Below are 23,722 nucleotides of genomic sequence, written 5' to 3'. Positions count from 1 at the left end.
CCACCCAGAAAGAGAACACAAACTTCCATGTCCTCCCAGGATAATAACTATGCCCATGTCTATATTTAACTTAGGATGCTGTAACTTAGTCTAGGGCAAGACAGTGGGAGCCAAATGGAGCACCTCCAGGCCTTTCTTTTGAGCCTCAGGACCTTTGTCCTGGTTTCTGGATCTGAACCTATTCAAGTGCTTTTGGCCTGGCTGGAATGTGTAACTGAACTGTGATAATGCCTCTTGTTTGCCTGATTGGAGAAGGGGGAAATGGGTGTGCCAATGTCTGGCTTTTGCATTGCTGGAATGCAGCCTACTGTACAAAGGCAAGAGTCACATACAGTGCCAGATTTACGTATAAGCTAAACAACTATAGCTTAGGGCCCCACTCTCTTGGGGGGCCCCAAAAAAAATTAAAGGGAAAAAACTGGATGTACATTTCCAAAATATAAGATAAAAAACAAATAAAACCTACATACAGCAACAGTGTTTTGTGTTGTGTATGGACCTATTAGGTCCATAAATTACCATACAGTGGTACCTTGGGTTAAGTACTTAATTCGTTCCGGAGGTCCGTACTTAACCTGAAACTGCTCTTAACCTGAAGCACCACTTTAGCTAATGGGGCCTCCTGCTGCCGCCATGCCGTTGAAGCACAATTTCTGTTCTTACCCTGAAGCAAAGTTCTTAACCTGAAGCACTATTTCTGGCTTAGTGGAGTGTGTAACCTGAAGTGTATGTAACCTGAAGCATATGTAACCCGAGGTACCACTGTATAGCATATATTCAACACAAAAAACAGCAACAATCTGTTGTTGACAAAGGACAGCTGGACATATAAAGGGCCCCATTACCTTCAGTAGCTTAGGGCCTCATCAAACCTAAATCCGGCCCTGGTCACATATGTTGGTCCTCTCACTTTTGCCTCTGACCCTGCTCATTAATGACATTTGGCCCCATGAGGGAATGCTTCCCTCAGGTTGAAAAAGGGCCCCACCCACCACTCATGCCAATCTAGCAGACCAAAATTCAGAATATCATTTTTTGTTTGTTTATTTATGTGCAAGTTGCTTCAGAACACTGTGAGAAAAAGAAGGAATGGGGGGTGCAGAAAACAACCATTTGCAATCACTCTGAGGAACTGTCGCCATAGCCAAGGAACACGGGAGTCACCCACCTCAGTTTTAGCCCTATATTCTTGTGTCCAAGCATGGTGGTGGTTGTTCCAAAAAGCAATCAATATTCCCATAGCACAGAGTTTAGTTTATAAATATATGCTTTTGAGATTTAAAATACTTATTTCAGGGCGGGGGAAAGAGAGTTTTGAGAACTTCTGCTGAAATGTTAAGCTCTTCATCACAGCACTTGGGCGAATACATCATTCCCCCCTGTCAAAGACTGGAAGATTAAAAAGATTTTCATGGCCTGCCATGCAGAGACCCCATATTGTGCTGAGCATTGTGGTATCACTAGGGGGTTAGAGGGATGGAGCTTGAGACAGTTGCCCTTGAGACACAAAAACAAAGATATAATATCTTGACTGGACAGATGGAGGGTTGGAATCTGAGCTCTTATTACACACTGCCATCTGGAATACATTTAGCACAAAATGACCCGATTATTACACACATGCACACCACCTATCAGAATTAGAGGTCATCTTTTATGGGCCAGCAATCAAACCTAACAGTAAAATATGTCTGAGCAAAGGGGGACTCAGATATTCACTTTAAGGCAGCTACAGATTAGAAGTTGCTGAAGGTGATGGCCTGAGATTTAAAAAACTAAAAATTAAAAAGCACAAGAGCACACGTCCCGGCAGGAGGCAGAAATGCCAAGGAAACAGTGTGTGGAACAAGAACATTTCCAACACAGTAGTGGCAAAACAGCATTCCAGTAAAATTATGCAAATTTTCTGTTATTCATAAACAGCTTGTGATTTCAATTGCTGTGAAAGATCACTTCACACGTGGTGATTTTACTGGTAGGAAAATCATCCTGTGATCAAGCATTGGTTTGTACTTCTGCATGGTTACTCAGTATTTCTCCAGAATGAGAACGACAGCTTTCGAGTCATCAGCCACTTCATTTCTTTTTATGTTCCACAACTGTCACTCGAGAATCTAGCAGAAGTGTATCAGTGGGCATGTGGAGCTTTACATAACTGTCTACAAATCTAGTCTACCATCTAGTAAGGGTGCTTTTAAAAATATCCTTCTGGAAACCCAGTATTGCTCAGATTGGTGATTGACAGACTAGGGTAAGTAGGGAACTGACCCATCCCAAATTGGCCCGCTTCCTCCAGGACTCACTTGAGATTTCTTTACCACAATAGATCATTGCCAGCTGGCAACAGAGATCATGCATCTGACCAGAGTGACCAGCACTAAAATAAATAAATCTGGGAACTGATGCAAACAAGAGGGCACCATGTTCAAAATCTGAACTAGTCTAAAGAGAGGTGAATTTATCAACTTAGATTTATTGAGACACACAAAAAGCATCATGACTTGTTGCACTTGTTGCCTATCCCTGCACCTTCCTTTCTCCATCTAAAGGTGAAGCTTAGGAAGTGCCAGAACTAACCATTGGCAGAAACTGCACAGCCACAGAAATTAGCCAATTTATTCTAGATTCTCTGTAAACAGTCATGCTCTAACACGGGCAGTGAAAAGGCACTTCTTTTTCCTACATGCTTGAAAGCCACAGTTTCTACATGCTTGGAAGTCAACACTGAAACATGATCCAGGAGATGATGGTCCCTGGAGACTCATGAGCAGATGGTATACTAGAAGATGGTATATTTGAGTTGCACAAAGGCAAAGCCTCGCTACCACGTTGCAGAAGCGATAGGCTCAGCAGATTGCATTGCTAGAAAGATGTCCTGTTTTCTGCAACTTTCAAATAGGTTTTCTAACATCTGCCGTGCTGCTTCTTTGGTAGCAAGGCTGCTGCAGCAAACAGTAGCAAGGCTGTTCTGCTTAACATAAATACCTTTAAATCTCAGAGATTTGTAGCAACATGCATGCAACAATAATATTTTAAAGCGTATACAGTAGCAGTTCCTAGCCATTTGAAGGAGCCTTTGAAGGAGACTATGCTCATATACTGTATAATCTGTAATGAGCTAAGGTTTTTAGCAAATAGTGTGGAGTGGGTGAGGAGACATAGTGGACCAGTTTGGGTATGGATGTGGAAATAGGTGTAAAAACAACCAAGAGTCTTGTGGCACCCTTAAAAAATTATTCTAGCATAAAGTTTTGTGGACTACAGTCTACTTCATTCAGCTGTGCACGCACACACACATATGTGCATATGCAGAGGAACTGTAAACATTTATGTTAAAAAGGAAATTAAACAAAGAAAAGTACAGATGATGATAATTGCCTTCTCAACTAGCCATTCACAAAAAATAACACAGACATCCTGGTACTAACTAACTGAGAGCCAGTGTGGTGTAGTGGTTAAGAGTGGTAGACTCATAATCTGGTGAACTGGGTTCACTTCCCTGCTCCTCCACATGCAGCTGCTGGGTGACCTTGGGCCAGTCACACTTCTCTGAAGTCTCTCAGCCTCACTCACCTCACAGAGTGTTTGTTGTGGGGGAGGAAGGGAAAGGAGATTGTTAGCCACTTTGAGACTCCTTAGAGTAGTGATAAAGCAGGATATCAAATCCAAACCCTTCTTCTCTTCTTAACAGGCCAGTTCACATGTGCAGTGTGATAAAAACACATTGTACCTGCTTAAACCCACAAGTGACAGCACTGAACCTCTTGATGATTGTAATTTACCCATTTAAACACTGCAGACTCACTTTGAAAGTTACTTAGATCAAGGGTCGTCACCTTAAGGTCACATTGGGAAAAACTGGGAATGGTAGAGCGATGGAGGAAAGCTGTGATGTTACTGTGATGATGGTTGTTTATATATCTAGATAGATAGATAGATATAGATAGATAGATAGATAGATAGATAGATGATAGATAGATATCTCACACTAGAAGATGAGCATATTAATGAACCTCTGATGGTTGTATGGGGGATCATATCATAGTACTGCCAGAGTAGATATGGGGACAGAGTTGGCATCTGGGTCTATCACAAGCTCTGGCCCCCATATCTGTATCCCTATTGTGTGGCCTTTTATTGCTGGTGAATGGTTGTTTTAGGTTGCTGAATATTGGGGTTTTTTCTGAATGGGCACTGTTAATAAGGACATTATCACTATCTGTATTTTTCTGCATTTCTTTTCTTTCTGATCCTACTGCTTACAACTGAACACCCCCCTCCACCATCTATTTATGTACCTCCAACTCAGGAGAACCCTTTATACATCTGATCAAATGGACTGCCTGTGGCTCACAACAGCTTATGCTATAATACATTTCTTAGTCTTCAAGGTGCTCTTCAATCATTTTTGCTGCAAGGGATTAACATGGTTACTGTCTAGAAATTAAGGTTGTAATAAGCATATTTGGGCTGCTGATGGTACCTCGGTAATGCACCACTCCCTAATTTTATTAATTCAGTAAAGAGCACACTATTTTAGCAGCTTTCTGGAAAATGGGAGTAAGTGAACATGCCGTGAGGCAAGCTTCGCAGAAACCTCACAAAGAAATAAACACTTTTGGATAGTGTGGCTTCTTCTCAGTTTGCTAACTCAACAATAAACAGGATCAAAAAAATAATAATTAGGTGGAACAAGACAACCTAGTCATAGCCAAAACAAACAAACCAATAGCCTGGGCTCTCACAGCCTGGCTGTTTAGTAATCCAACTGTAAGAAATTTGATTCTAAAGGGTAATCAGCCCTCTGAAATGCAGAACACAACAAAAGCTATGGTTCTGAATGTACTCTTAACTTGCTGCCAAGTATGATTTAAAAAAGGTCTAAGCATTGAGCCAATTCACACCCATTTTCCCACTCATGAACAAATGGCACTTCTTCCTACCTACTGCCAAACTCTATCATTCCCCAAGATAGTTCATTCTAATTCAGGGCAAATGCCCTCCTGAGACAACAGCCCAACATTCACGATTGCTTTGTGCCTGGATCCCAACTAACAAACAGAACTGAATTAGAACATTCAATATATGCCCTATTTCCAACCCACTCCCAAAAAATAAAATAAAAATAGACTACCACATAGTGACTAGACATAGCCACTTCCGACCATTTAGTAGTCCATAAGACAAGGCCATTGTCTGTCTGTAACACTGGGAACCACTGAACGGTTGGAACTTCCCCAATGGCAATCGGTGGTAAATCGTATATCTGCAAGTGATTTCTCGCCCTACCTTGTTGCAGTCAGCTCAGCAGACTCCAGAACAGTGTTGTGTCCATCTGAGATAACAGTGGTTAGTGGCTCTTTGGATGAGTCCACATCAGGCACCAATTTGATGGCATCGTCAGGAACAGAAGAACTGTGTGAAGCAAGACAGGGGGAAATAGTAAGACCACCCTTCTGAAATAATAGTCCTTTTAGGAGCATCTATCAACTATACCTTTTGGGCAATTAGAGCTAGTAACAATTCCAAAATAGGAAACCTTCCCAGGCTTATCTACCATTACTTGCTTCCCTCACAAACTTCTTATTTGTTTTGAGTCTCCAAGTCATCTAAAAACTCCTGGTTGAGACAGTTCCTGAGCATGACAATCCACACCAGCGGGGAGGCACTGGAGAAATGTCATTCAGGTCCACCACACACCACAGACCATGCTCACCAGAATCATTTCACATTAGTGTTTTGATGTCTTCTGATGTTGCAGATATAACTGTGAGCTTTCCTAAGTCAAGGGAAGGACAACCTGAGCTTTGGTTAACTGCAGGAAAATGAAAAACTGTTGCTGCGTTGTTCAATCCTCTAATTAGGAGAGTCTGATGGAAGTGAGGATAGAGGGAAACAGATCAAGAAAGACCAGGCTATGAAAGCCTGTAACAGCAAAGGAACCATGGGAAAATGTAAAGCTTGAAAATACAGACTCCCCACCTCCTAATATCCTCACAACTGGCATTGAGGTAGGCCAGCTAGCCCAAGGAACACAAAAAGTAAAAGCAGCCATTTTAGCCCAATTTCCCAAATATCACAGAATATCGTAAAAGCTTTCAAGGTCTCCAGAATATTCCACCAGGCTAGTTGCTAAACAGAGCAATCATGGGGGCAGGCAGGGAAGGAGGGAGGAAGCAGAAGAAATGTTGACTGATATTTAAGCCACAGAGACTGCATCCAACATCCAGTCATAGCTTTAAGACGGAATGTGGAAGTAGTAGCAGACATTCAAATAAGCTCCTTCCGGGTGCACGTATCAGGTTGCATCAAGGCCTACTGGGAACAAAACCTATAACAATAGCTGGATTTTCGAAATGGGGATTTGGTCATTGTTATACTTCTTGTTCTAAGCCAGGCCTCAGTGCAACCTCATATCTTAAACGCCAGCCAACCTTTTTCGTCCTCTTCCTGCTCTCTCATCATGCTGGTGACCACCTAGCGCAATGAACAGTTTTCAAGAACTAAAAAGCTTTCAGAATATCGTGTGATATTTTGGTTGGCCTAATAAAGAAATTGCCCCAATGAATGTGGATTTTGGCCCAAGGGGACTTGAACCTGCATCTTCCCACTCTTAGGTTCAACCCTTGACATCACACTAGCTCTCTTTGAGGACTAGTAATAGCCATTTGGGGGGGGTGAAAATGCATAATCTTCATGTTATGCATGAAATTTCACATCCCTTGGGAATTTTACCTTTTTAGAAATCACTTCTGGCAACTTCCTAATACATAAAACAGAAGATACTCAACTTATCTAAACCCTGACATTGAAAATACCGAGCAGCTGGCTTAAAACTCATGAACAAAGTGACAAAAACCCTGGTGTGTTTCAAGTCCAAAAATTAACAGAAATTTCCTCACACAGATGTAATTGAGAAATCTATCCAGATCTGACATTTGTTTAAAATATTTGGATCCACTCCATTGAAAGAAACAATATGCCTAACTGAAAACTGCTTTGACAAACAGCTCCATGAACTCTCGCGCAGATGTGAAATGTACTGAGCAAACAGAGTTTTCAAAACAAAGCAATCTCTAAGGTAACTTTTGAGGAGAGGGAGAGGGAAAGGGCCATAGCTGCATAGAAGGGCCTTGGCTTGGCATGTAGAAGGTCCCAGATTCAACCCTCAGATAAGGCTGTGAATGGCCCCTGTCTAAAACCTGGACAGCTGCTGTGGCTGCCAGTCAGTGTAAATGGCACTGGATAAACCAATAGTCTGACTCAATATAAGGCAGCTTCCTTAGTGCCCAGAAGTGGTGAGTTAGAACATTCATTCCTATCTACTATATAAATTGTGGGGAACGCTTGGAAAGAAAAACCGACTTCCAATTGTGCTCAAGACCGTGTGCCTACTTAGGGGAAATGTTTCACAGCTTAACAACCAGCTGCTTGACAACAGCTGCAACACACACATTGTAAATGCATTCAGAAGATCAGCAGGCTCAGCCTGCAACCAGCTCATCAGCGGAGTAACGCTTTGATCAGCAACAACACACACCCTGCTTACCAGTTTGCAGGTATCTGGGTCATGCCTGCTGAGATTGCACATACAAACCAATTTGATAGTACATGTTCAGCAGGCGAGGGGAGTGAATAAATAAGAATAATAAATATGGGAGCTCATCACAAGGTTAAATCTGTACTGTAAGCAAAGTTATTTGCTAACAAGCTACTGCCTAGGAATCTTTTAAAGGCAGAAGTGGCCTTACTAAATTTGCCAGTTCCCTTGGGTAGACCATGGGTACTATCCAGTGGCAGGCATACTCAGAGTAGACCCATTGAAAACAATGAATTTCAATGAGTCTGCTCTGCGTATGACTGCACTGGATATCACTTAACTCTGTGCACTCTCATAAATAACAAAAGGCAGGTATTCCTAAATTTGGAGGTGCAGTTGTTTATTTGAGACTCATATTAATCCCCCAAACACCATAAAGATAAACTTTATGCCTAGAAGTTGTCTTTATGGTGTTTAAATAATTAATTTGAGGTTCAATATTTATTTTATTCATAAATCTAAATAAAATATTTATTCCAACCAAAGTTTTCAGTCAAGAAGCAAATGCTTCTAAAAAAAAATGACTCTGTCATTCTATGTAACCAAACTACTCTAGATCATAAGCACAAGATGGAAGTGCTGATTAAATAACAGGATAAGTGAAACATAACTTACCTTCAGTTACTGAAGGCAAATATATGTTTAAATGGAGCACTTTGAGTATATTGACTTTCTAATTTTCATGAAACAATTTCAAAGAACAAGTGTATTTTTCCCAATCCCTACCCTTCAAGTAATCAATAGATCCTTCTTTTTTTACTGAAATAAGCTTGAGTGCCTATGTTGTAAGGGAAAATAAATGTGAGATGCTCTCAAAGCCTTAAGTGAAATGTGCTGAGGCAGGATAGCTCTAGCTTCTGATAACTACCAAATAAGAGATTACTGAAAATCCAAAGCTTTCAAGGAAAAAAAAAACTACCGAGCCCAGCAATGTAGCCTTTTTAAAGTATTTGACATTTTGTTTCAGAAATGACAGTGTTATCCAACTGAGAGAGTTCAGATGATCTTATCTCCATTAATAAACCAAGTTACAAACAAGCCTCTTGCTTACCCCTTCACATGAGCTGGAAAACAAACCAGGATGTATTCCATTAAAAATAGTTCCCCACTTGGTCTGAACCAGTAAACAGCTTCAGACCAAGCCAGGTTATTAACCCAACTTCAAAGCATGGTGTCTTGGGTTTAGGCAAAATGGGAAGCATTTTATCTATAGTTAATGGAAGTTTGTTTGATCACTTGCCCAAAGGGTGAAGCAAAGGGACCCCTTAAACAGCATGATGTAACTAGTAGAGCACTTCTACAGCCATCAAAATTGTTGCTTCTTTTCTTTTTACCAGCTTTTGTGGTTTAGACAGCAGCCTGACAACCACACTAGACACGCGTGAAACCCTTTTACATCACATCTCCATGCCAGTAAAAGCTTCACGTGCTGTAAAGTTGCACCCAAGCTTAGAAGCACTGCTAGAGACAAAGAGCATAGCTGGAAAACAGGTGGCAATCATAGCCAGAAAAGGGCTGCCAGTCTGAATCCATGCAGAAAAATGGGTATCACTGAATAGTGATATCAAAAGCATTGTCCATCCCAAAGGAACAAAAAGGGCTTTTCCCCTCAAGGACACAAAAGTTATTGATGTGCCTAGAAACCTGAGAATGTACTATGTATAGCCACCCAAATCATATTCTCTTTATTGACACTTTATTGACATTTCTAATAACCCTGACTCTAAAGGAGAGAGAGAGAATGCCACTCTAGAGAACTTCCTAAAGGAAACAACACAGCTCACCACTCTCCCTATAAGTAAACACAACGTATTCAGTCAGGACTGAAGCAGGCAAAAGAAAAATCAGACATCTGCAGATGAAAATATAATTTTACAGCAACCCTATGGAATCGTGGCAAGAAGGGAAGATCTTTTGCCAGGTGATGAGATTAGTCAGAAATAAAGAACTCCACCCCTGTGGTCCCCACATTCCTTGTACACACCTTAAATGGTAAAGAACTTAATCATTCAATCTCAAGTCATTACAGTAAAAACCAGGGAGAAGGGGTTCCTAAGTCATAAATGTGAGTCATCACTAAATATAAGAGCGAAGAACAGTTTATGGAATGGCCTATATGCACTGCAACTTAGCCCATCCAAACCTGTCAGCCTGTGCATTTGCTGAGTGAAAAACCAATGGCTTGATTTTTTATAGGGTAGGCAACAAAGCCTAAAGTTGCAACTAGCCCAGAGTAGTCCAAGAGAAGCCATCAGGAAGCCTAACACAATGGGGAGGAGGGAGAACCAAACATATGCTCCATATGTGCACAGCTCTCTTTCTGCTTTGTGCTTGCATTTGTCCAAAAATGGTTGCAAATGTATTCCGGTGGAACAACTTTGCCTTTTAATACTTTGCCTTCAAAACAGGCAAAGATTCAGCCCTGACTCTCCATGACAGCAAAAGCTTTCAGCTGGTTACTTTCTCTCTCACTGCTCTTGGGTAAGATTCAAAACACGGATGGGGGCGGGTTAGGAAGTCAGCAATACAAGCCAACACACTGAAACTGTATTCCGCAAGTCAAGCTAGGGTTTGACATAATTATGAGCAACAGGAAGAGCCAAAAAAAGCATAATCAAGTGTAATCAGAAGGCAGGCAGGACCATCCACCATCAATCACTGCCAGTACGGTACAGTAGCTACAATCCCCACTTTGACCATAAGGGACTAAGTTCAAAACGCCACTCAGCCTCGCCAAGAGCACTGGATGCTACTGCTGCAGACAACCTGCTCTCAGACCAACTTACCTCATAGGGTTGGTTTTAAGGATAAAATAAGATGCACAGATACTGGAACTGGCCTTGGACTTAGATGCACATTAAATATAAATCTGATCACCCACATAATTCAAACCTATGAGTGTTACATGCAGAGAGCAGGTGCAGCCCAGTGCTTGCAACAGAACAGGCTTAGGAGGCTCGAACCACTTTAACATCAATGCAAAAAAAAAAAAAGTTAGCACAAAGTTTTATGTTTTCTTTCTCTTCTGTATTCACAATAGACACAAATGGTACAGATAGTGCAAGACAAGACTCTGTGTGAAAGCAGCTCTACCGCCAGCTTAATCAGAAGCTGATCCTACTGAGTTTATACAGGACTTGTTTCCAAGTAGGCGACACTGACATCATTGTGGCAAATTTCCAAGTAATGCTCCAATGCAAGGTACATTGATACAAAAGGAACCAGTGAGTTCAATAGCATGTACTCCTAAATAAATCTATACAGGATTGCCACCCAAGGCAGAAATCCTATACACTGACCAGAAGGTAAATCTCACTGAACTCATTGGAAGCACACTGTGCTTTCCCTGTGGGATGAAAACAATTTTCTTATGTTTTCCTTTTGTGTTATTTTAAACCAATCTTCAATTGTTGCTGTTTTGCACTGTCTCAAAAACTATTTTTGTGGTATGTTTGTAAATCACCTTGAGAAACATGTAAAAGGAGATTCATAAACTAATACTGTACATAATAATAGTGGGTTTAGGATCTGGGCTGTCAGTCTTATCATAAATGCTATGGAATTTTATTAAGCTTAAATGCAAGGATTTTGGGTTAAGTTCATAGATCGCAACTTTGGATAAGATCCTATACTGTATATATATAAAATAGCTTCATTGTGACCCACAAATTACTACCAAACCTCCCAGAAAATTATGAGCATGGGTCACAATGAGTTAAGCTGAACCCATCTGCCCTTTTATTAAAACAATAAACGTCAATCCCGATAATTGTCAGGCATGTCTGTTCAGTAACAAAAGCACTTGCTCTTCCTTGTGTTGTGACTACTCCGGGTTTTTTAAGCTTCCAATTTACAGCTCATAAAATCAGAAGCCAGAAGTTTCCCTGCGTAACAGGACCAACCAACCCACTATGTCTCCATGGAACTGGTAAACATATCCTGTGAGTCAGAGAAATTCAGGCACATTTCACAGCAATGTGCACAAACGTCTTCAACTGCCAGGATGTAAAGATTATGTATTCCTCTTTAATTTGTGCTGCGTGTCTGAGCGATTCAAGAAGGCACCTAAACTGTAAGAGTTATTATTTGGTACAATTAGCGGGGGAGGGGGGGGCGTGTTATCACTAAACTACTTTTTAGAAGGGCACTTTTTGATATAGTTATCTAAGAACCTCCCACTTCCCCAATGTCATTTACTGGCAAGATCTGTAAAGCCAAACAATTACAACACTTACCAGAGCTATTGGGGCGGGGGGCATCTATTGGACTCGTCACCAGCTTTAAGACAAAAACAAAACTCCAGAACTTCTCACCATCTACTGCAGAGCTAATTCCATGTCAGAAAGCGTTCGCTTCTTAGTCATTATAAAACATTCCAGCTTTCCAGTCAGAAACAAGGCACGCTCTAAAGTGGAATCCAGCAGAACTGAACGCTGATCTCACACACGAGGGAATCAGCCTAGCAAAGTATCTCCAAACTCCTGCGTTCCGGAGGCTGCAGATCCCCCTCTGAACGGAAAGCTGCTGGGAAATTGAACCACACAAAAGGCCAGTGGCTATTAAAAAAAAAAAAAAAAACCGCTGGAGGAGCCCAGCTTAAGAAGCTCCTCCCCCGATTCTCCCAAAGGAGAAGGGAGTATCTCCAGCGAACAGGCAGTGGTCCGAAGGCATCCGAAGCTGTCCCTGGAATGTCGGCACGCCTTCGACGCCCGCGCGCCCCAGCCAGTGCGTCTTCCTGAACTGTTCGGAAAGATCCCGAAGGAGATCCAAGTGCTGCTGGATCCCTAAGAGTTTGGAGTTCACACTGGCTCCCCCCTCCTCCTCGCAAAAGCAGCGTGTGGATGTGCCAGGGAGAACCAAACACGTGGGTTTCTCCCTCTTTCTCCACCCCGCCGCCCCTCCTCTCTCTCTCTCTCTCTCTCCAGCGCCTACAGGAGTTGCTTTCCAGGACTTATTGAGTCATGACGAGCAGATCGCTGTTTTGAATTTTCGGCGGCGGCGGAGAAGCGCTTTCCCCACGTCCAGACGAGAGTTGCTCCCTCGACAGATTATACCAAATGACGCCATTCCAACCCGGGGCGGGCGGGGGAGCTTACCTCTTAGGCGTTCTCTTTGGAGGAGGAGAGGGGAAACACCACCATTTGCCCGCCCCCGCAGTTATGATTAGAACTGCTCTGGTTAACAGCTGGTGGTGAGGAGTTGAGAGAGACGCGGGAGGGGAGGGAGGGAGGGGAAGGAGCAGCGTCCCTTGATTGCGGCTGACAATGGAGTCCCCGGTTGGTGGCGGCGAGTTTCCCCGTCTGGCCGCCTCCTCGCCCTGCAAAACTCTTGACCTGCCATAAGCTGGGAAAGGGCCTTTTTGCTAGTCGCACAAGTGGGCGCTGCGCCTCGCCAGCATATGAATTTGGTCCTCTTTCCTGCTCCGCAAGGATTTTAGGGTATGTTTGTGTTATTAATAATAGCCTTAACTCTGTGCATCTGTATTCCAAAGGAAGCCCCCCACGGACTTCAGGGAGGCTTACTCTGAAGTAAGGGGGCCTGCTAAGGATTGAGGCCTAACACAGCAGAAGGGTTGGGAAGCAGTGACACTTAAAATATGACATCTTTCCACTCCCTACTACTGGGGGGAAAAGTACCTGTGGACATAGGAGGATGGGGATGAGCCAGGGTTTCTTGCATATATTTAGGCACGAGGTGAAAACATTTCACTTCAACCCAGCCTTGGGCTAATTAACATTGGATGTCCTTTAAAATGTGTTTGTGGGAGGGAGGTTTTTGGTTTGGTTTAGTTTGATTACGCATTTTCTGTTCTTGTTTGGTATTTTTATGTTGTGAACCGCTCTGTGATCTTCAGATGAAGGGCGATATCCAGATTTAATAAACAATACAAATAATATAGGTTGACCAATAGTAGTTCAGACTAAGTGTAGCAGAAGTTGATTTGTATACTTCAACAGGACACATACAGACAAACACGCACACACTTTGGTTTGTATGTATGTCACTATCATTAGGGAAAGCAGACTTGTGGGGTAGAGCGGGCAGAGAGTTAGACTTGCATTGTAGAGGCCTGGGTTCAAATCCTCATTCAGGCCTAAAACCTGCTAGAAGACCTTGGGCCAGTCATCTTCATTCATTCAAACTTGCCTCTCAAAACCATTGTGAGAATAAAATGAGGGCAATTCCTAAGGATGCACCCCTTGCTTCTTAGAAAAAGTTTACACAAACATAGTGGAATTGAAACAGTCAAAGAGATAGTAAAATAGTACAAATGCTCTATCTAGGGTGGATGTGAGAGCTTGGTCTTGTATTCCTAGGGTATTCTGGAGCAATCCCCATCCCCAGTCCAGAAAATCAAAAAGAAAAGATTGGATGGATCACCTTTCTTTTGCTGTATGTTGCCTTGTCTCTAGCTCTAAAAAAAAAATCAACACTGACTCTGGTATGACAAGAAACAGAACTCCTAACAAAGCAAAGCTGTTACTGCTGCTGGTGGAAACTATGATTCCCTCACTTCCTCTAAGACCAATAAGCACTAGGAGCTGGAAAGAAGAGCAAAGTGAATCCTTTTGTTTTATGCCGGGTTTCTTTTGATATGTTAGAGCAGGGATGGGGAACTTGGGGCCCTGCATGTGTTGCTGGCCTGTCCCCAAAAACCTATGGAAAGCCACAGTTCACCTCTGCTCTGGAGGAAACAACCTGGCTGTGTTCTGTACTTGATTGCTATACACTCAGATGTCTTGTGACAAAAAAGAGTTACCTGTACTAAAATACCTTCTAGAACTAGCCCTACCATAGAGCAGGCAAAAGCACCATCGGGTATGGTTAGATGAAGGCACGAACAGATGTTTAATAGTGTAGCAAAACTTTTCTTTTCAAGTGTTAGGCCTAGATAACACATGCATTCTTAATATACTAGTTAGCCGGCACCTGAAAGACAGAAAAATAAGAGGATACACTTTACAGAAGCAACTTACTTTGGCAAAAGGCTTAACCGATAAGTGAGTGATCTGTTGGATTACAGAGAACACTTTGTTGGCATGGGAGAAAAGTAGCTCTTAATGGTTAGCTACATAGAAAGCGAAGTTAGCTAACAGTGTTTCCAGTCCCTTGAGGAAGATAATAGCTCTGTCAAAAAGAAAAGATCTGAATTGTCAATGCATTGCATTGTTTGTATTATAGTCTGCGATGATGACTCCTCTTCACTAGGCATTTTCCTCTATAAAACACCCTTGTGTATTGAAGGACTTTTAAGCTTCCATATCCCAATGTGCCTTTATGCTGCAATTCTTGATCTTTGGGTATAAGAGGCACTCTGCACTTGATTTCTACTTTACAGCATGTTATGATGTCTGTACTGATATGTTAAGCTTTCTGGGGCAGGGTGGGAGCTTCATTCTGTAGGAATTCAAAGTTGACCAAGGAAGAGCCACAGCTCACTGCTAGAACTCATGCTTTGCATGTAGAAATCCCAGGTTCAACCCCAGCTTGTGCAGGTAGGCTTTGGAAAAGCCTCTGCCTGTAACCTTGACAGTCAGCATAGATAATCCTGAGCTAATACTGACTAAGGCTCTCTGACTCAGTAGAACACAGCTTCTCATGCTCCCAGGATCACCCCTATGATTCTAGGGTGGCTTGCAGGCATCCCCTTTGAGGAGTAGTATCTGAGAAGTTATTGTCAAGCCCTCAGTTGCTATGATACACACATTCATTTTTCTGCCCTCCGTGAAGTCAAACCAGTTTTGTAAGTTTCTATAGCACTTCAAGTACTGCACAGCACATGAAAAAAGCCCAAATTATTTTCCAGCAAGAGAACTAAATAGGCACTTAAATGAGTACTTTGCGGATAGTTCCTGTGACATGACTCATCTATCAAAGTGGGCTCTAGTCCTTGAAATTTATGCCCTAATATATTTGTTAATCTTTAAGGGACTAAAGGACTCTGTTTTTAAGATGTTACTGGTGCCCAGAGTTTCACCACCTGGTCTGCAGGTTGGCAGGCAGATGTTTGCGGCTTGGAGGAAAGGAGGAGAGTCATGGTCCACTGTGTGTACAGTCAAACATGGATTGGGCATAGTAGAGGCTATATAAGCCTGCACCTCCACAGTTTCCAGCACCCACTTTACCCGCCCTGGTTCGTAGTATGGACTTTTGCCAACCAATTTTGGGCTCACTCGCACATTGGTCTCTGTAAGCACGTTTTTTCCACCTACTCCATACTGCGGTCATACCAGTTTGGTTTGTAATTGTTAAGTAAATTCAGTCACTTTGGCATTTGTGTGGGAATTTGGGCTTGGTAATGGGAAATAGGGGCTGGGTGAACACTCTTAGGCACCCTTTGGGTGATGGGTGATCCCAAAGCCTGCCACTCTAGAACCTTCGTGGCCAACATGTATCATCTGCTTTGGGGGCCCAAGCTGAGAGGGGACAGGAACACCTCCCCTTTCATCTCTAGAAGGATATCTTGCTGCTCCTCATCTTTGAAAGGGTGGGCACCCTAGCATACTGCAGGCCAGGGCTACCAAGGTATTTCCCACACTGTTTCAGTTTATCTTCCTGCTGTTAAGCATTACAGTGGCCTGCAGTGGTTAAAAGGTAAAGGTAAAGGACCCCTAGACAGTTAAGTCTAGTCGCAAACAACGCTCGGGTTGCGGCACTCATCTCGCCTTACTGGCCGAGGGAGCCGACGTTTGTCCACAGGCAGTTTTTCCAGGTCATGTGGCCAGCATGACTAAGCTGCTTCTGGTGAAACCAGAGCAGTGCATGGAAATGCCATTTACCTTCCCGCCGGAGTGGTACCTATTTATCTACTTGCACTTTGACATGCAGTGGTTAGACTATGTCTATTGTTTATTGAACATTCATTATGTTTAAATGACAGTTACACAGCAAAGAGCATTCATTCTGATTTGCTTGTGGGGTGTTTATGTATCTTCCTGTTATTCATTTACCCCATCACTTTCCAAATGACAAAATGTCTGCTGCTTGTTTGTTTTTAAGTGCATTTGTTGCACTAGAGTGACAGCTCACTTTAATCTGATTTAATTGCGCAAATCCAAATTTTTGCTACGTGCTTGAATCCCTGATGCAGCATAGTGGCAGTCTGGAGGGGCACCCCTAGATTTTCATGAACTACCCTTTTCACTTTGTACTGGATTCTTGAGGAAATGTTAATTTCTTTTTTGATACTATACTATTTCGCCTCATTCCTCAACTTAGCAGCTATGGGTGTCTTTTTGTAAGCCAACAAAATGACTCAAATAGTGCTATCTTATGCATGATTAACCAGAAATAAATTCCAGTGAGTTACAAGGACTTAATATTCAACTGTAGCTCCAATTTTAGCTGAGCATATATGTCAATTTTCCGATACAATTTCTGAAAACTGAAGTGGAGCCTTATATTTAAAACCACTTCCTGCTCATGAATTTAAAACTCCTGGGAGTCATTTGTGGTGACTGAAAATTAGAGCCATGCACAAATCAGGAGCCGTGGTCTTGAGGGTTCTTAAGAGCTTTCCCTTTCTGTTCCAATTTGCATCAGTGTGATTCTGGGGTTTTGAATCCCTGAGACATATAAACCCCTACAAACCTAAGCAATGAAATGTTCCATGAAGCCACCAAAAATCGACTGAGTGCTATGAAATCATGACATTTTGCATAGTTTCCAGCTGAAAACAAAAACTGGCTCAAGACAACTTGAAAGACAGCCAGAACTAGAAGAAAGGATTTGTCATCGTCATCCCCCACACAAAAAAAATCAGTAATCAATCTGCCTTTTTCTTGGGCTTGGTGACAAAATCCAAGAAGCCTTTTTTGGGGGGGTTTTTTGCATTCCATTCAAATATTGTCAATTGTTTATAACATACTAATATTTCAAAACAATAAAACTCCTAATATGTCCCTTTATCGGCTCTTCACAGGGTATGGGATAATGACCTCCTGGTGCAGACTAGCATTTGGCTTTGATTTAGGCTAAAGAACAGGGCTTGGGAACCTACAACCCTTCAAAAGTTATTGGACTGAAAGTTGCATCAGCTCCAGCCAGCAAGACCAATGGTAAGGGAAGGTGTTAACCATAGTCCGGCAACTTCTGGAGAGCCACAGGTTCCTCATCCCTGCTAGAGAAGCATTTGGTCCTGTGTGTGAAAGCTCTCTTCCTCTCCATTTGTAAATATACTGCATTTCACCCTCACCTTTAGTTTTCTCCTCCTGCTTTCACATTTGCGCCTGCAGTGAAGATTCCACCAAAGAGCCACATAGTATCGTGAAACCTTTGCATAGCCACCCAAACCAAGCAGATGGCAGGGGCCATTAGAACACAGCTAATGCAAATCTTAACTCCTGGATTTGGTGTAGAGCAGGCATAGGCAGACTCAGCCCTCCAGATGTTTTTGGCCTACAACTCCCATGATCCCTAGCTAGCAGGACCAGTGGTCAGGGATGATGGGAATTGTAGTCCCAAAACATCAGGAGGGCCGAGTTTGCCTATGCCTTGTGTGGAGACTACAGCCATCCCTGAAGGCAATGATGGACCATTGGGCCCAGATGAGGTGTGATATCCAGCACCCATGGCTAGCGTTAGCCTGCTTCTACGTTACTGCTTGCTTGTTAACCATTTTACATCCAGAAATTTCGAGCTGCACTTCCTGGATGAATGACCACCTGGGAACCATGTGTATCTTGAGTTCTGTGATGGAAGAAAGGCTGGGATATGAAAGCAAGGAAATAAATATTTCTGTTGAGCCCTCGCTCTGTGCTTTGTTTGACCAGCTGCTGTTGCTGACAAGCCTTCTTGCATTTCTTCCTAACTTGCTTCTGGCATGCATTCTAGGTTCACGTCAACTCCCTGGGAACCAGCCCTACCCCAACCCCATTTTGATTTCTGTCTTCCCTAGACTTTGAAAGACTGGTTTCCTGCCTTCAGCCTTTTTTCTTTTCTTTTCTTTTCTTTCCTTTTTTTCTTTTTTCTTTTTGCCTAGACAGGCAACCATGCTTCATTCGTTTTGCTTCAGCTTCTTTACTTGTTAAGATCTCTGGCTTGGATTAAAGTGTGTCCATCCTGGTCCTATCATATTCCCAACTAGTCGTTCCTGACCCAAGTTCCTCATATAGGTCCATCACACTGAAAGCTGGTGGAGGGCTATCCACCAGTTCCAAGCACTCTTTTTATAAATTAGCTCAAACTTTTGCCTGTAAATATGCCTAAATAAAACTTGTAGTCAACAGACAATCTGCCTTTCATTGTGAGGCTAACCCACTTGTTAAAAAGTTTCCTTTGAGAAGCTAGGGCAGCTTTTCTCTGCACGCTGCAGAAGCTATTATTAGCTGTGGTATTTCTAGAAGGAAGGGAGTGCCTAACAGACCTATCACTGCAGTGAATTTCAAAAACGTCTTCTAATCACAAAAGTGCCCTGAACTTGAAAAGTATTATACTGATAATGCCTGTCACTGATCTATAAAGGGAACGAATGTAACAGAAGTGTGCAAACTCTAGATGAGTTTCCACAAGATGAAGATGTAAAGCAAGTGTAATAGGTATGAGTTACTCGTGCGTAAACTGGTGCCTTTCTCGGTTAATTTGCCTTGTTAAACCTTTCTGACTGCACAGCCCCTTCTCATCGTGGCTGCCTCAAGTCACTGGCAGAGTCCGTCAGTGGGCGTTTCTTGAACCTCTTCCAACCTAAAAGTTGTTTGACACCCAGTTTCCTCCTCCTCTCACTGCGCGGGAGTCTTCTGCGCAGGGAAGGCAGTGGGTTCTCCTCACTGATGTCCAGTGAAGAGTCCTGGAGCCCTCTCTCCACTTCCCCAGTCTGCCTCCCTTTATCCCCGGTGTTGCACTGATTGGCTTCCCCCTCTACTGAGCTGTTTCCCCCCCTGCTGCTGGGTCCTTCGCCAGCATCATCTGGGAGCCTCCCCTTCCTCTCGCTCCGATGTCAGTTCCCTGACAGCAAGCGTCTCACATTATTACAATACCTGCAGCATTGGTGCATCGCCTGCTGCTTCGGGGGCCTCTAGAAGGCCAGGATTCTAATCTAACATACACACCCAAACAACACAGAGATGTGCTTTGAGGTGCTGAATATAGAATTGCAGTCTGAATCAGCCCCATTATATTAAATGGGACCTACTTCTGAGTGGGTCCAGTGATCAAGAAAGAGGCCATAGAGGGAAAAGATGGGCATGTGGGGCTCATCAGCCTGGAAGGTAGCCCATCTAGGAGAAGGAAGAAACTGACATTAAACCTCTGTGCTATTGTGAGACATCTTCAGGAGAAGAAAAGGCTAAGGAGTAAACCCTACAGAAATCCGGAGTGCAGTCCCTCAAGCGGTTGGATAGCGCCTGGTATTCCTCCTTCCAGTAACTCCTGCAGCCAAACATAATGCTCTGCTTTTCTTTGGAGCACACCAGCGAAGCTGAGAGGGGGTGGGTCATTGTCCGGGTAGCCCAGGACCTCCATATACAATGCCTATGTTTTTTGCCACAGCGGTTTGACTTCACTCCCCAAGGTGTACTTCATTGTCTCAAGACAGACAGATGCCAACTTCTGAGTTGACATGTATAGGATTGTACAGTTAGTGTAATAGCTGCATTTTCAGCTGCAACAGTTAAGAGCACTTTCCATTCATACAAACCTGGGCATATATGGAACAATTCACAGTAAAATGCTGATAAATATTCCACGAGGGCTTCTTTTTTGGGGGTAGGAATCACGAACTGATGTGGAAATGCAGAGAACTGAACTTAAGACTGAGGAAATGAGAGATTCGCCCGCCACTACCACAAATCAGGTGCAGCAGAGGATACTGTCCATCTGCCAGCCTGGCCAGAGGCTTCGTTTTGTCCTTCACCTCAGGTGGCAAAGTGTCTTGGGCTCACCCTTGGGAGGCTACATTTGAGTGTAAAAGGGGTGCATAGAGGGAGGCTGCTTACCCCATTCAATTCCAATCCCTTTTAAAGATTAAAGTTACCCACCCAAAGTTGTTTTTCTTTTCCATCTGTGGGGGGGGGGGGAGAAGACATGGAGTGCCTGAAGCTCTCCTGTATCGCCAGACATGTGAAAAAGCAGCTTGGGCAGGTAAATCTGAACTGGGGGAAATGCCAGAGAGGAAAGAGTTAAGTAGCCACTCCCTGTCTGCCTTATTTCCACTCAGGTACAAATTTGGGTTATTTAAAAAAAAAAAAAAAAACCCCACTATGGAGGATAGAATGACAGAACACTGAGTAACATAGAAGTTTGAACTTTAAAAAGGTAATTTTCACCTGAATCAGACTAATTACTTGTTTGCATCTTCCTCCCTTCCTCCCTCTCTGACTTGAGTCATTAGGAACTCTTTGTTCTAGAGGTGTTCCTTCTCCCCTGGACAGGTCCCAAACTTTGTGAAATACTATGCCAGCAAACAATACTCAGTAGCTGCTCTGTGTTTTAAGCAGGCCTGATGAGTCACACACCAGAAATCTCATGCATGCTCAAAGTGTACTTGCCCAAAGTTTTAAAACAGGCAGATTTTGCCCACACATACCTAAAACTGAACACACTCCCGCTGATGGCTATTGAAACACCACCACCACCAGGTGGAAAACATTGGATCCAAATGACAGAGGGCACAGGATAGCAACAACAAGAAAGAAGAGGAGGGAAATTCCAAGGATGGTTTGTGGCCAACGTTGCAACATAACATTAGGGTGCCTATAATACTTCAGTGAAAGTAACCCTACGAGTGGGCTGTACAGAGCACTATAAAAAGCAGGAGTGGGCAAACTGTTAGCAGCTACAGCTACTCTTCCTCCTGTAATTGTGAATTCCTGTAATAAGCAAGTCTGGGCAAAGACATTTCCCCCTCTTAATTGCCTTGGGAAGTCCTTGATTCTTGAATCTCTGCTTCACATTCTATATCCCTGTCTCTGCAGCATACAAAACATACATATCCATAGGCATGGAGCATTAAAAAAAAATCTGCAAAAAGCAACAGCTGCTGCCACATGGGACAAATACTCAGACAGAAAAAACAGGTGATAACAAATTCTTGATGCATGTGCAAGCACGAAGCAATGGAGTTATGAATTGCAGCTGCTGCACAATTTACAGCCCAGTTTGCCACAGGTATCCAAGTATGCCACCCATTATTTTAAAATGGATGCACACTCTGCCCTTTATTCTCTCTCAGTGTTTGGAGCAGATACACCAGGGGTCAGCAAACTTTTTCAGCAGGGGGCCAGTCCACTGTCCCTCAGACCTTGTGGGGAGCCAGACTATATTTTTTTTGTGGGGGGATGAACGAATTCCTATGCCCCACAAATAACCCAGAGATACATTTTAAATAAAACCACACATTCTATTCATGAAAAAACACCAGGCAGGCCCCACAAATAACCCAGAGGTGCATTTTAAATAAAAGGACACATTCTACTCATGTAAAAATACGCTAATTCCTGGACCGTCCGTGGCCAGATTTAGAAGGTGATTGGGCTGGATCCGGCCCCGGGCCTTAGTTTGCCTACCCATGAGATACACAAACCAGCTGTACCTTATTCAGAAAGGAAATGTAATGCATCTACCATATAATACAGCAACGAAAAGCAAGGAGCCAAAGAACAATGCACTAGGCATTTTGAGGCAGTTAAAAGCTTCAACCGGCATAATTTTTCCTAATGCATCATTTCTCATGAATCTCAGAATTTCTCCAAAGCCGCCAGGTATTTCCCTTATGAAATGTCACAGCTTCTCCTCTAAAAAGTAGAAGCACAAAGGGCAATTTGTTTTTGAATCAGCTATATAGTATATTCCATGTATGTCATACATGCTTACTAGGCAGCTGTTTATTACAAGCCCAGCTGGGAAAAGCCACACACACCCTAAGTATGTGACAACAGCTAAGGCTACAGTTTACACAACCTGCCTCATACTGTTTATATGCTCTGCCAAATGCACCATATTAATACGACATGAACAGTATTGCAGATAGGGCAATTCTTAAGTGAGAGGTAGCAAAGCTCACATCCCTCTGGAATGGCTTCTAGACACCCAAAAGGTGAGACATTTCCCACCAGCATATCATCATGCAGAAAGGTCCACCCTACTAAAATGTTGTATGCCAGCTAGCTGTCAATGGTGCAAGAAGCTCTTCTCCCCCTCCTCTCAAAAGTTTTGTTAACCCATTTGGAAGTCACACTATCTAGGCTGGAAACACTTGCCTTAATTCCAGATGTGTAAGAGCTGCTATGCTTACTTGGGTGGGGAGGGAAGGGAGGAGAAGGAAAGCAATGTTGCATTAAAACACGCCCTATTATTAATCTGCATGGCCCAATGCTGAAACCTAACACTAAAAAAGAGAGCCAACCCTGCTAAATGTTGACGTAAATTATAAGTACCAGTTACAAGCTGTCGGAACCCCTCCATTTCCTTTAACATTGTTAATTTATCATCACTGAGGCTACAAAGTGGCAGTGAAACCAACATGCCATTTTTGTGTCTGATACGTGCACCTGCAAAGAACAATTCTTTAAACAGAGCACTACCACCCTCTGAAAGAGTTAGTGCTGTTCACTGTACCTTTCTATTCTGATGCCTTCTCTTGCCTCATCTGAGGTGCCTTTGGCTGCTAGCTCTACAGCGTCCTTCTCAGGTACAGCAAGGAGAGAGTGACAGAGCTCAGGAGAACTGCTGAGGTTATGGAAAAAGGAGGGACACGGTTAGAGGGGGGGAAGGCCATCATGTCATAGGCTTGAGAATTATTAACACAAAGCTTAACCTAAAATTTGGAGTACATATTTTTTTTAACCTACAAAATACACCTAAGTTAATAATAAAGGTTAATCATTGGTGCAATATACACTTTGGCTATCAGTGGGATTAGATTTATATATATATATATATATATATATATATATATATATATATATAGCTCTAGGAATGGGGATAAAAGTTAAGGACTGTAACCAGTGACTAACTTAAATCAATTAATTCCCCCCCCCAAAAAAAAATGCACTCCAAGAATGAATAATAAGATGCAACCCTAAAACTTCTTCCTCACTTCTGATCCTCCAAGTCTGGGAGGAGGGGACGGAGAGAGGCACATCCTGTCAATCTGCTGATTTTCTCCCTGGCCTGCAGCTTTGAATG

At 42.9% G+C, this 23,722-nt stretch overlaps 1 protein-coding gene across 10 annotated transcripts in view; it reads right to left on the bottom strand.

Moving 5' to 3' along the window:
- Positions 1-23,722, bottom strand: part of TACC2 (transforming acidic coiled-coil containing protein 2) — a 154,955-nt gene that overhangs the window by 92,052 nt on the left and 39,181 nt on the right. For 9 of the 10 annotated variants that reach the window (XM_082222733.1, XM_082222728.1, XM_082222732.1 and 6 more), the window contains 2 exons: positions 23,153-23,263; positions 5,290-5,415 (listed from right to left, as the gene is read on the bottom strand). In XM_082222733.1, coding sequence (XP_082078859.1) covers positions 5,290-5,415; positions 23,153-23,263 — 237 coding nt within the window. The remainder of the gene's footprint in view (positions 1-5,289; positions 5,416-23,152; positions 23,264-23,722) is intronic. The other variant, XM_082222729.1, reaches the window with a different exon arrangement.

The sequence above is a fragment of the Podarcis vaucheri genome (genome assembly GCF_965113315.1).
Source record: "Podarcis vaucheri genome assembly, chromosome: 5".
NCBI lineage: Eukaryota > Metazoa > Chordata > Lepidosauria > Squamata > Lacertidae > Podarcis > Podarcis vaucheri.
This window is presented reverse-complemented; position numbering and strand designations above follow the sequence as displayed.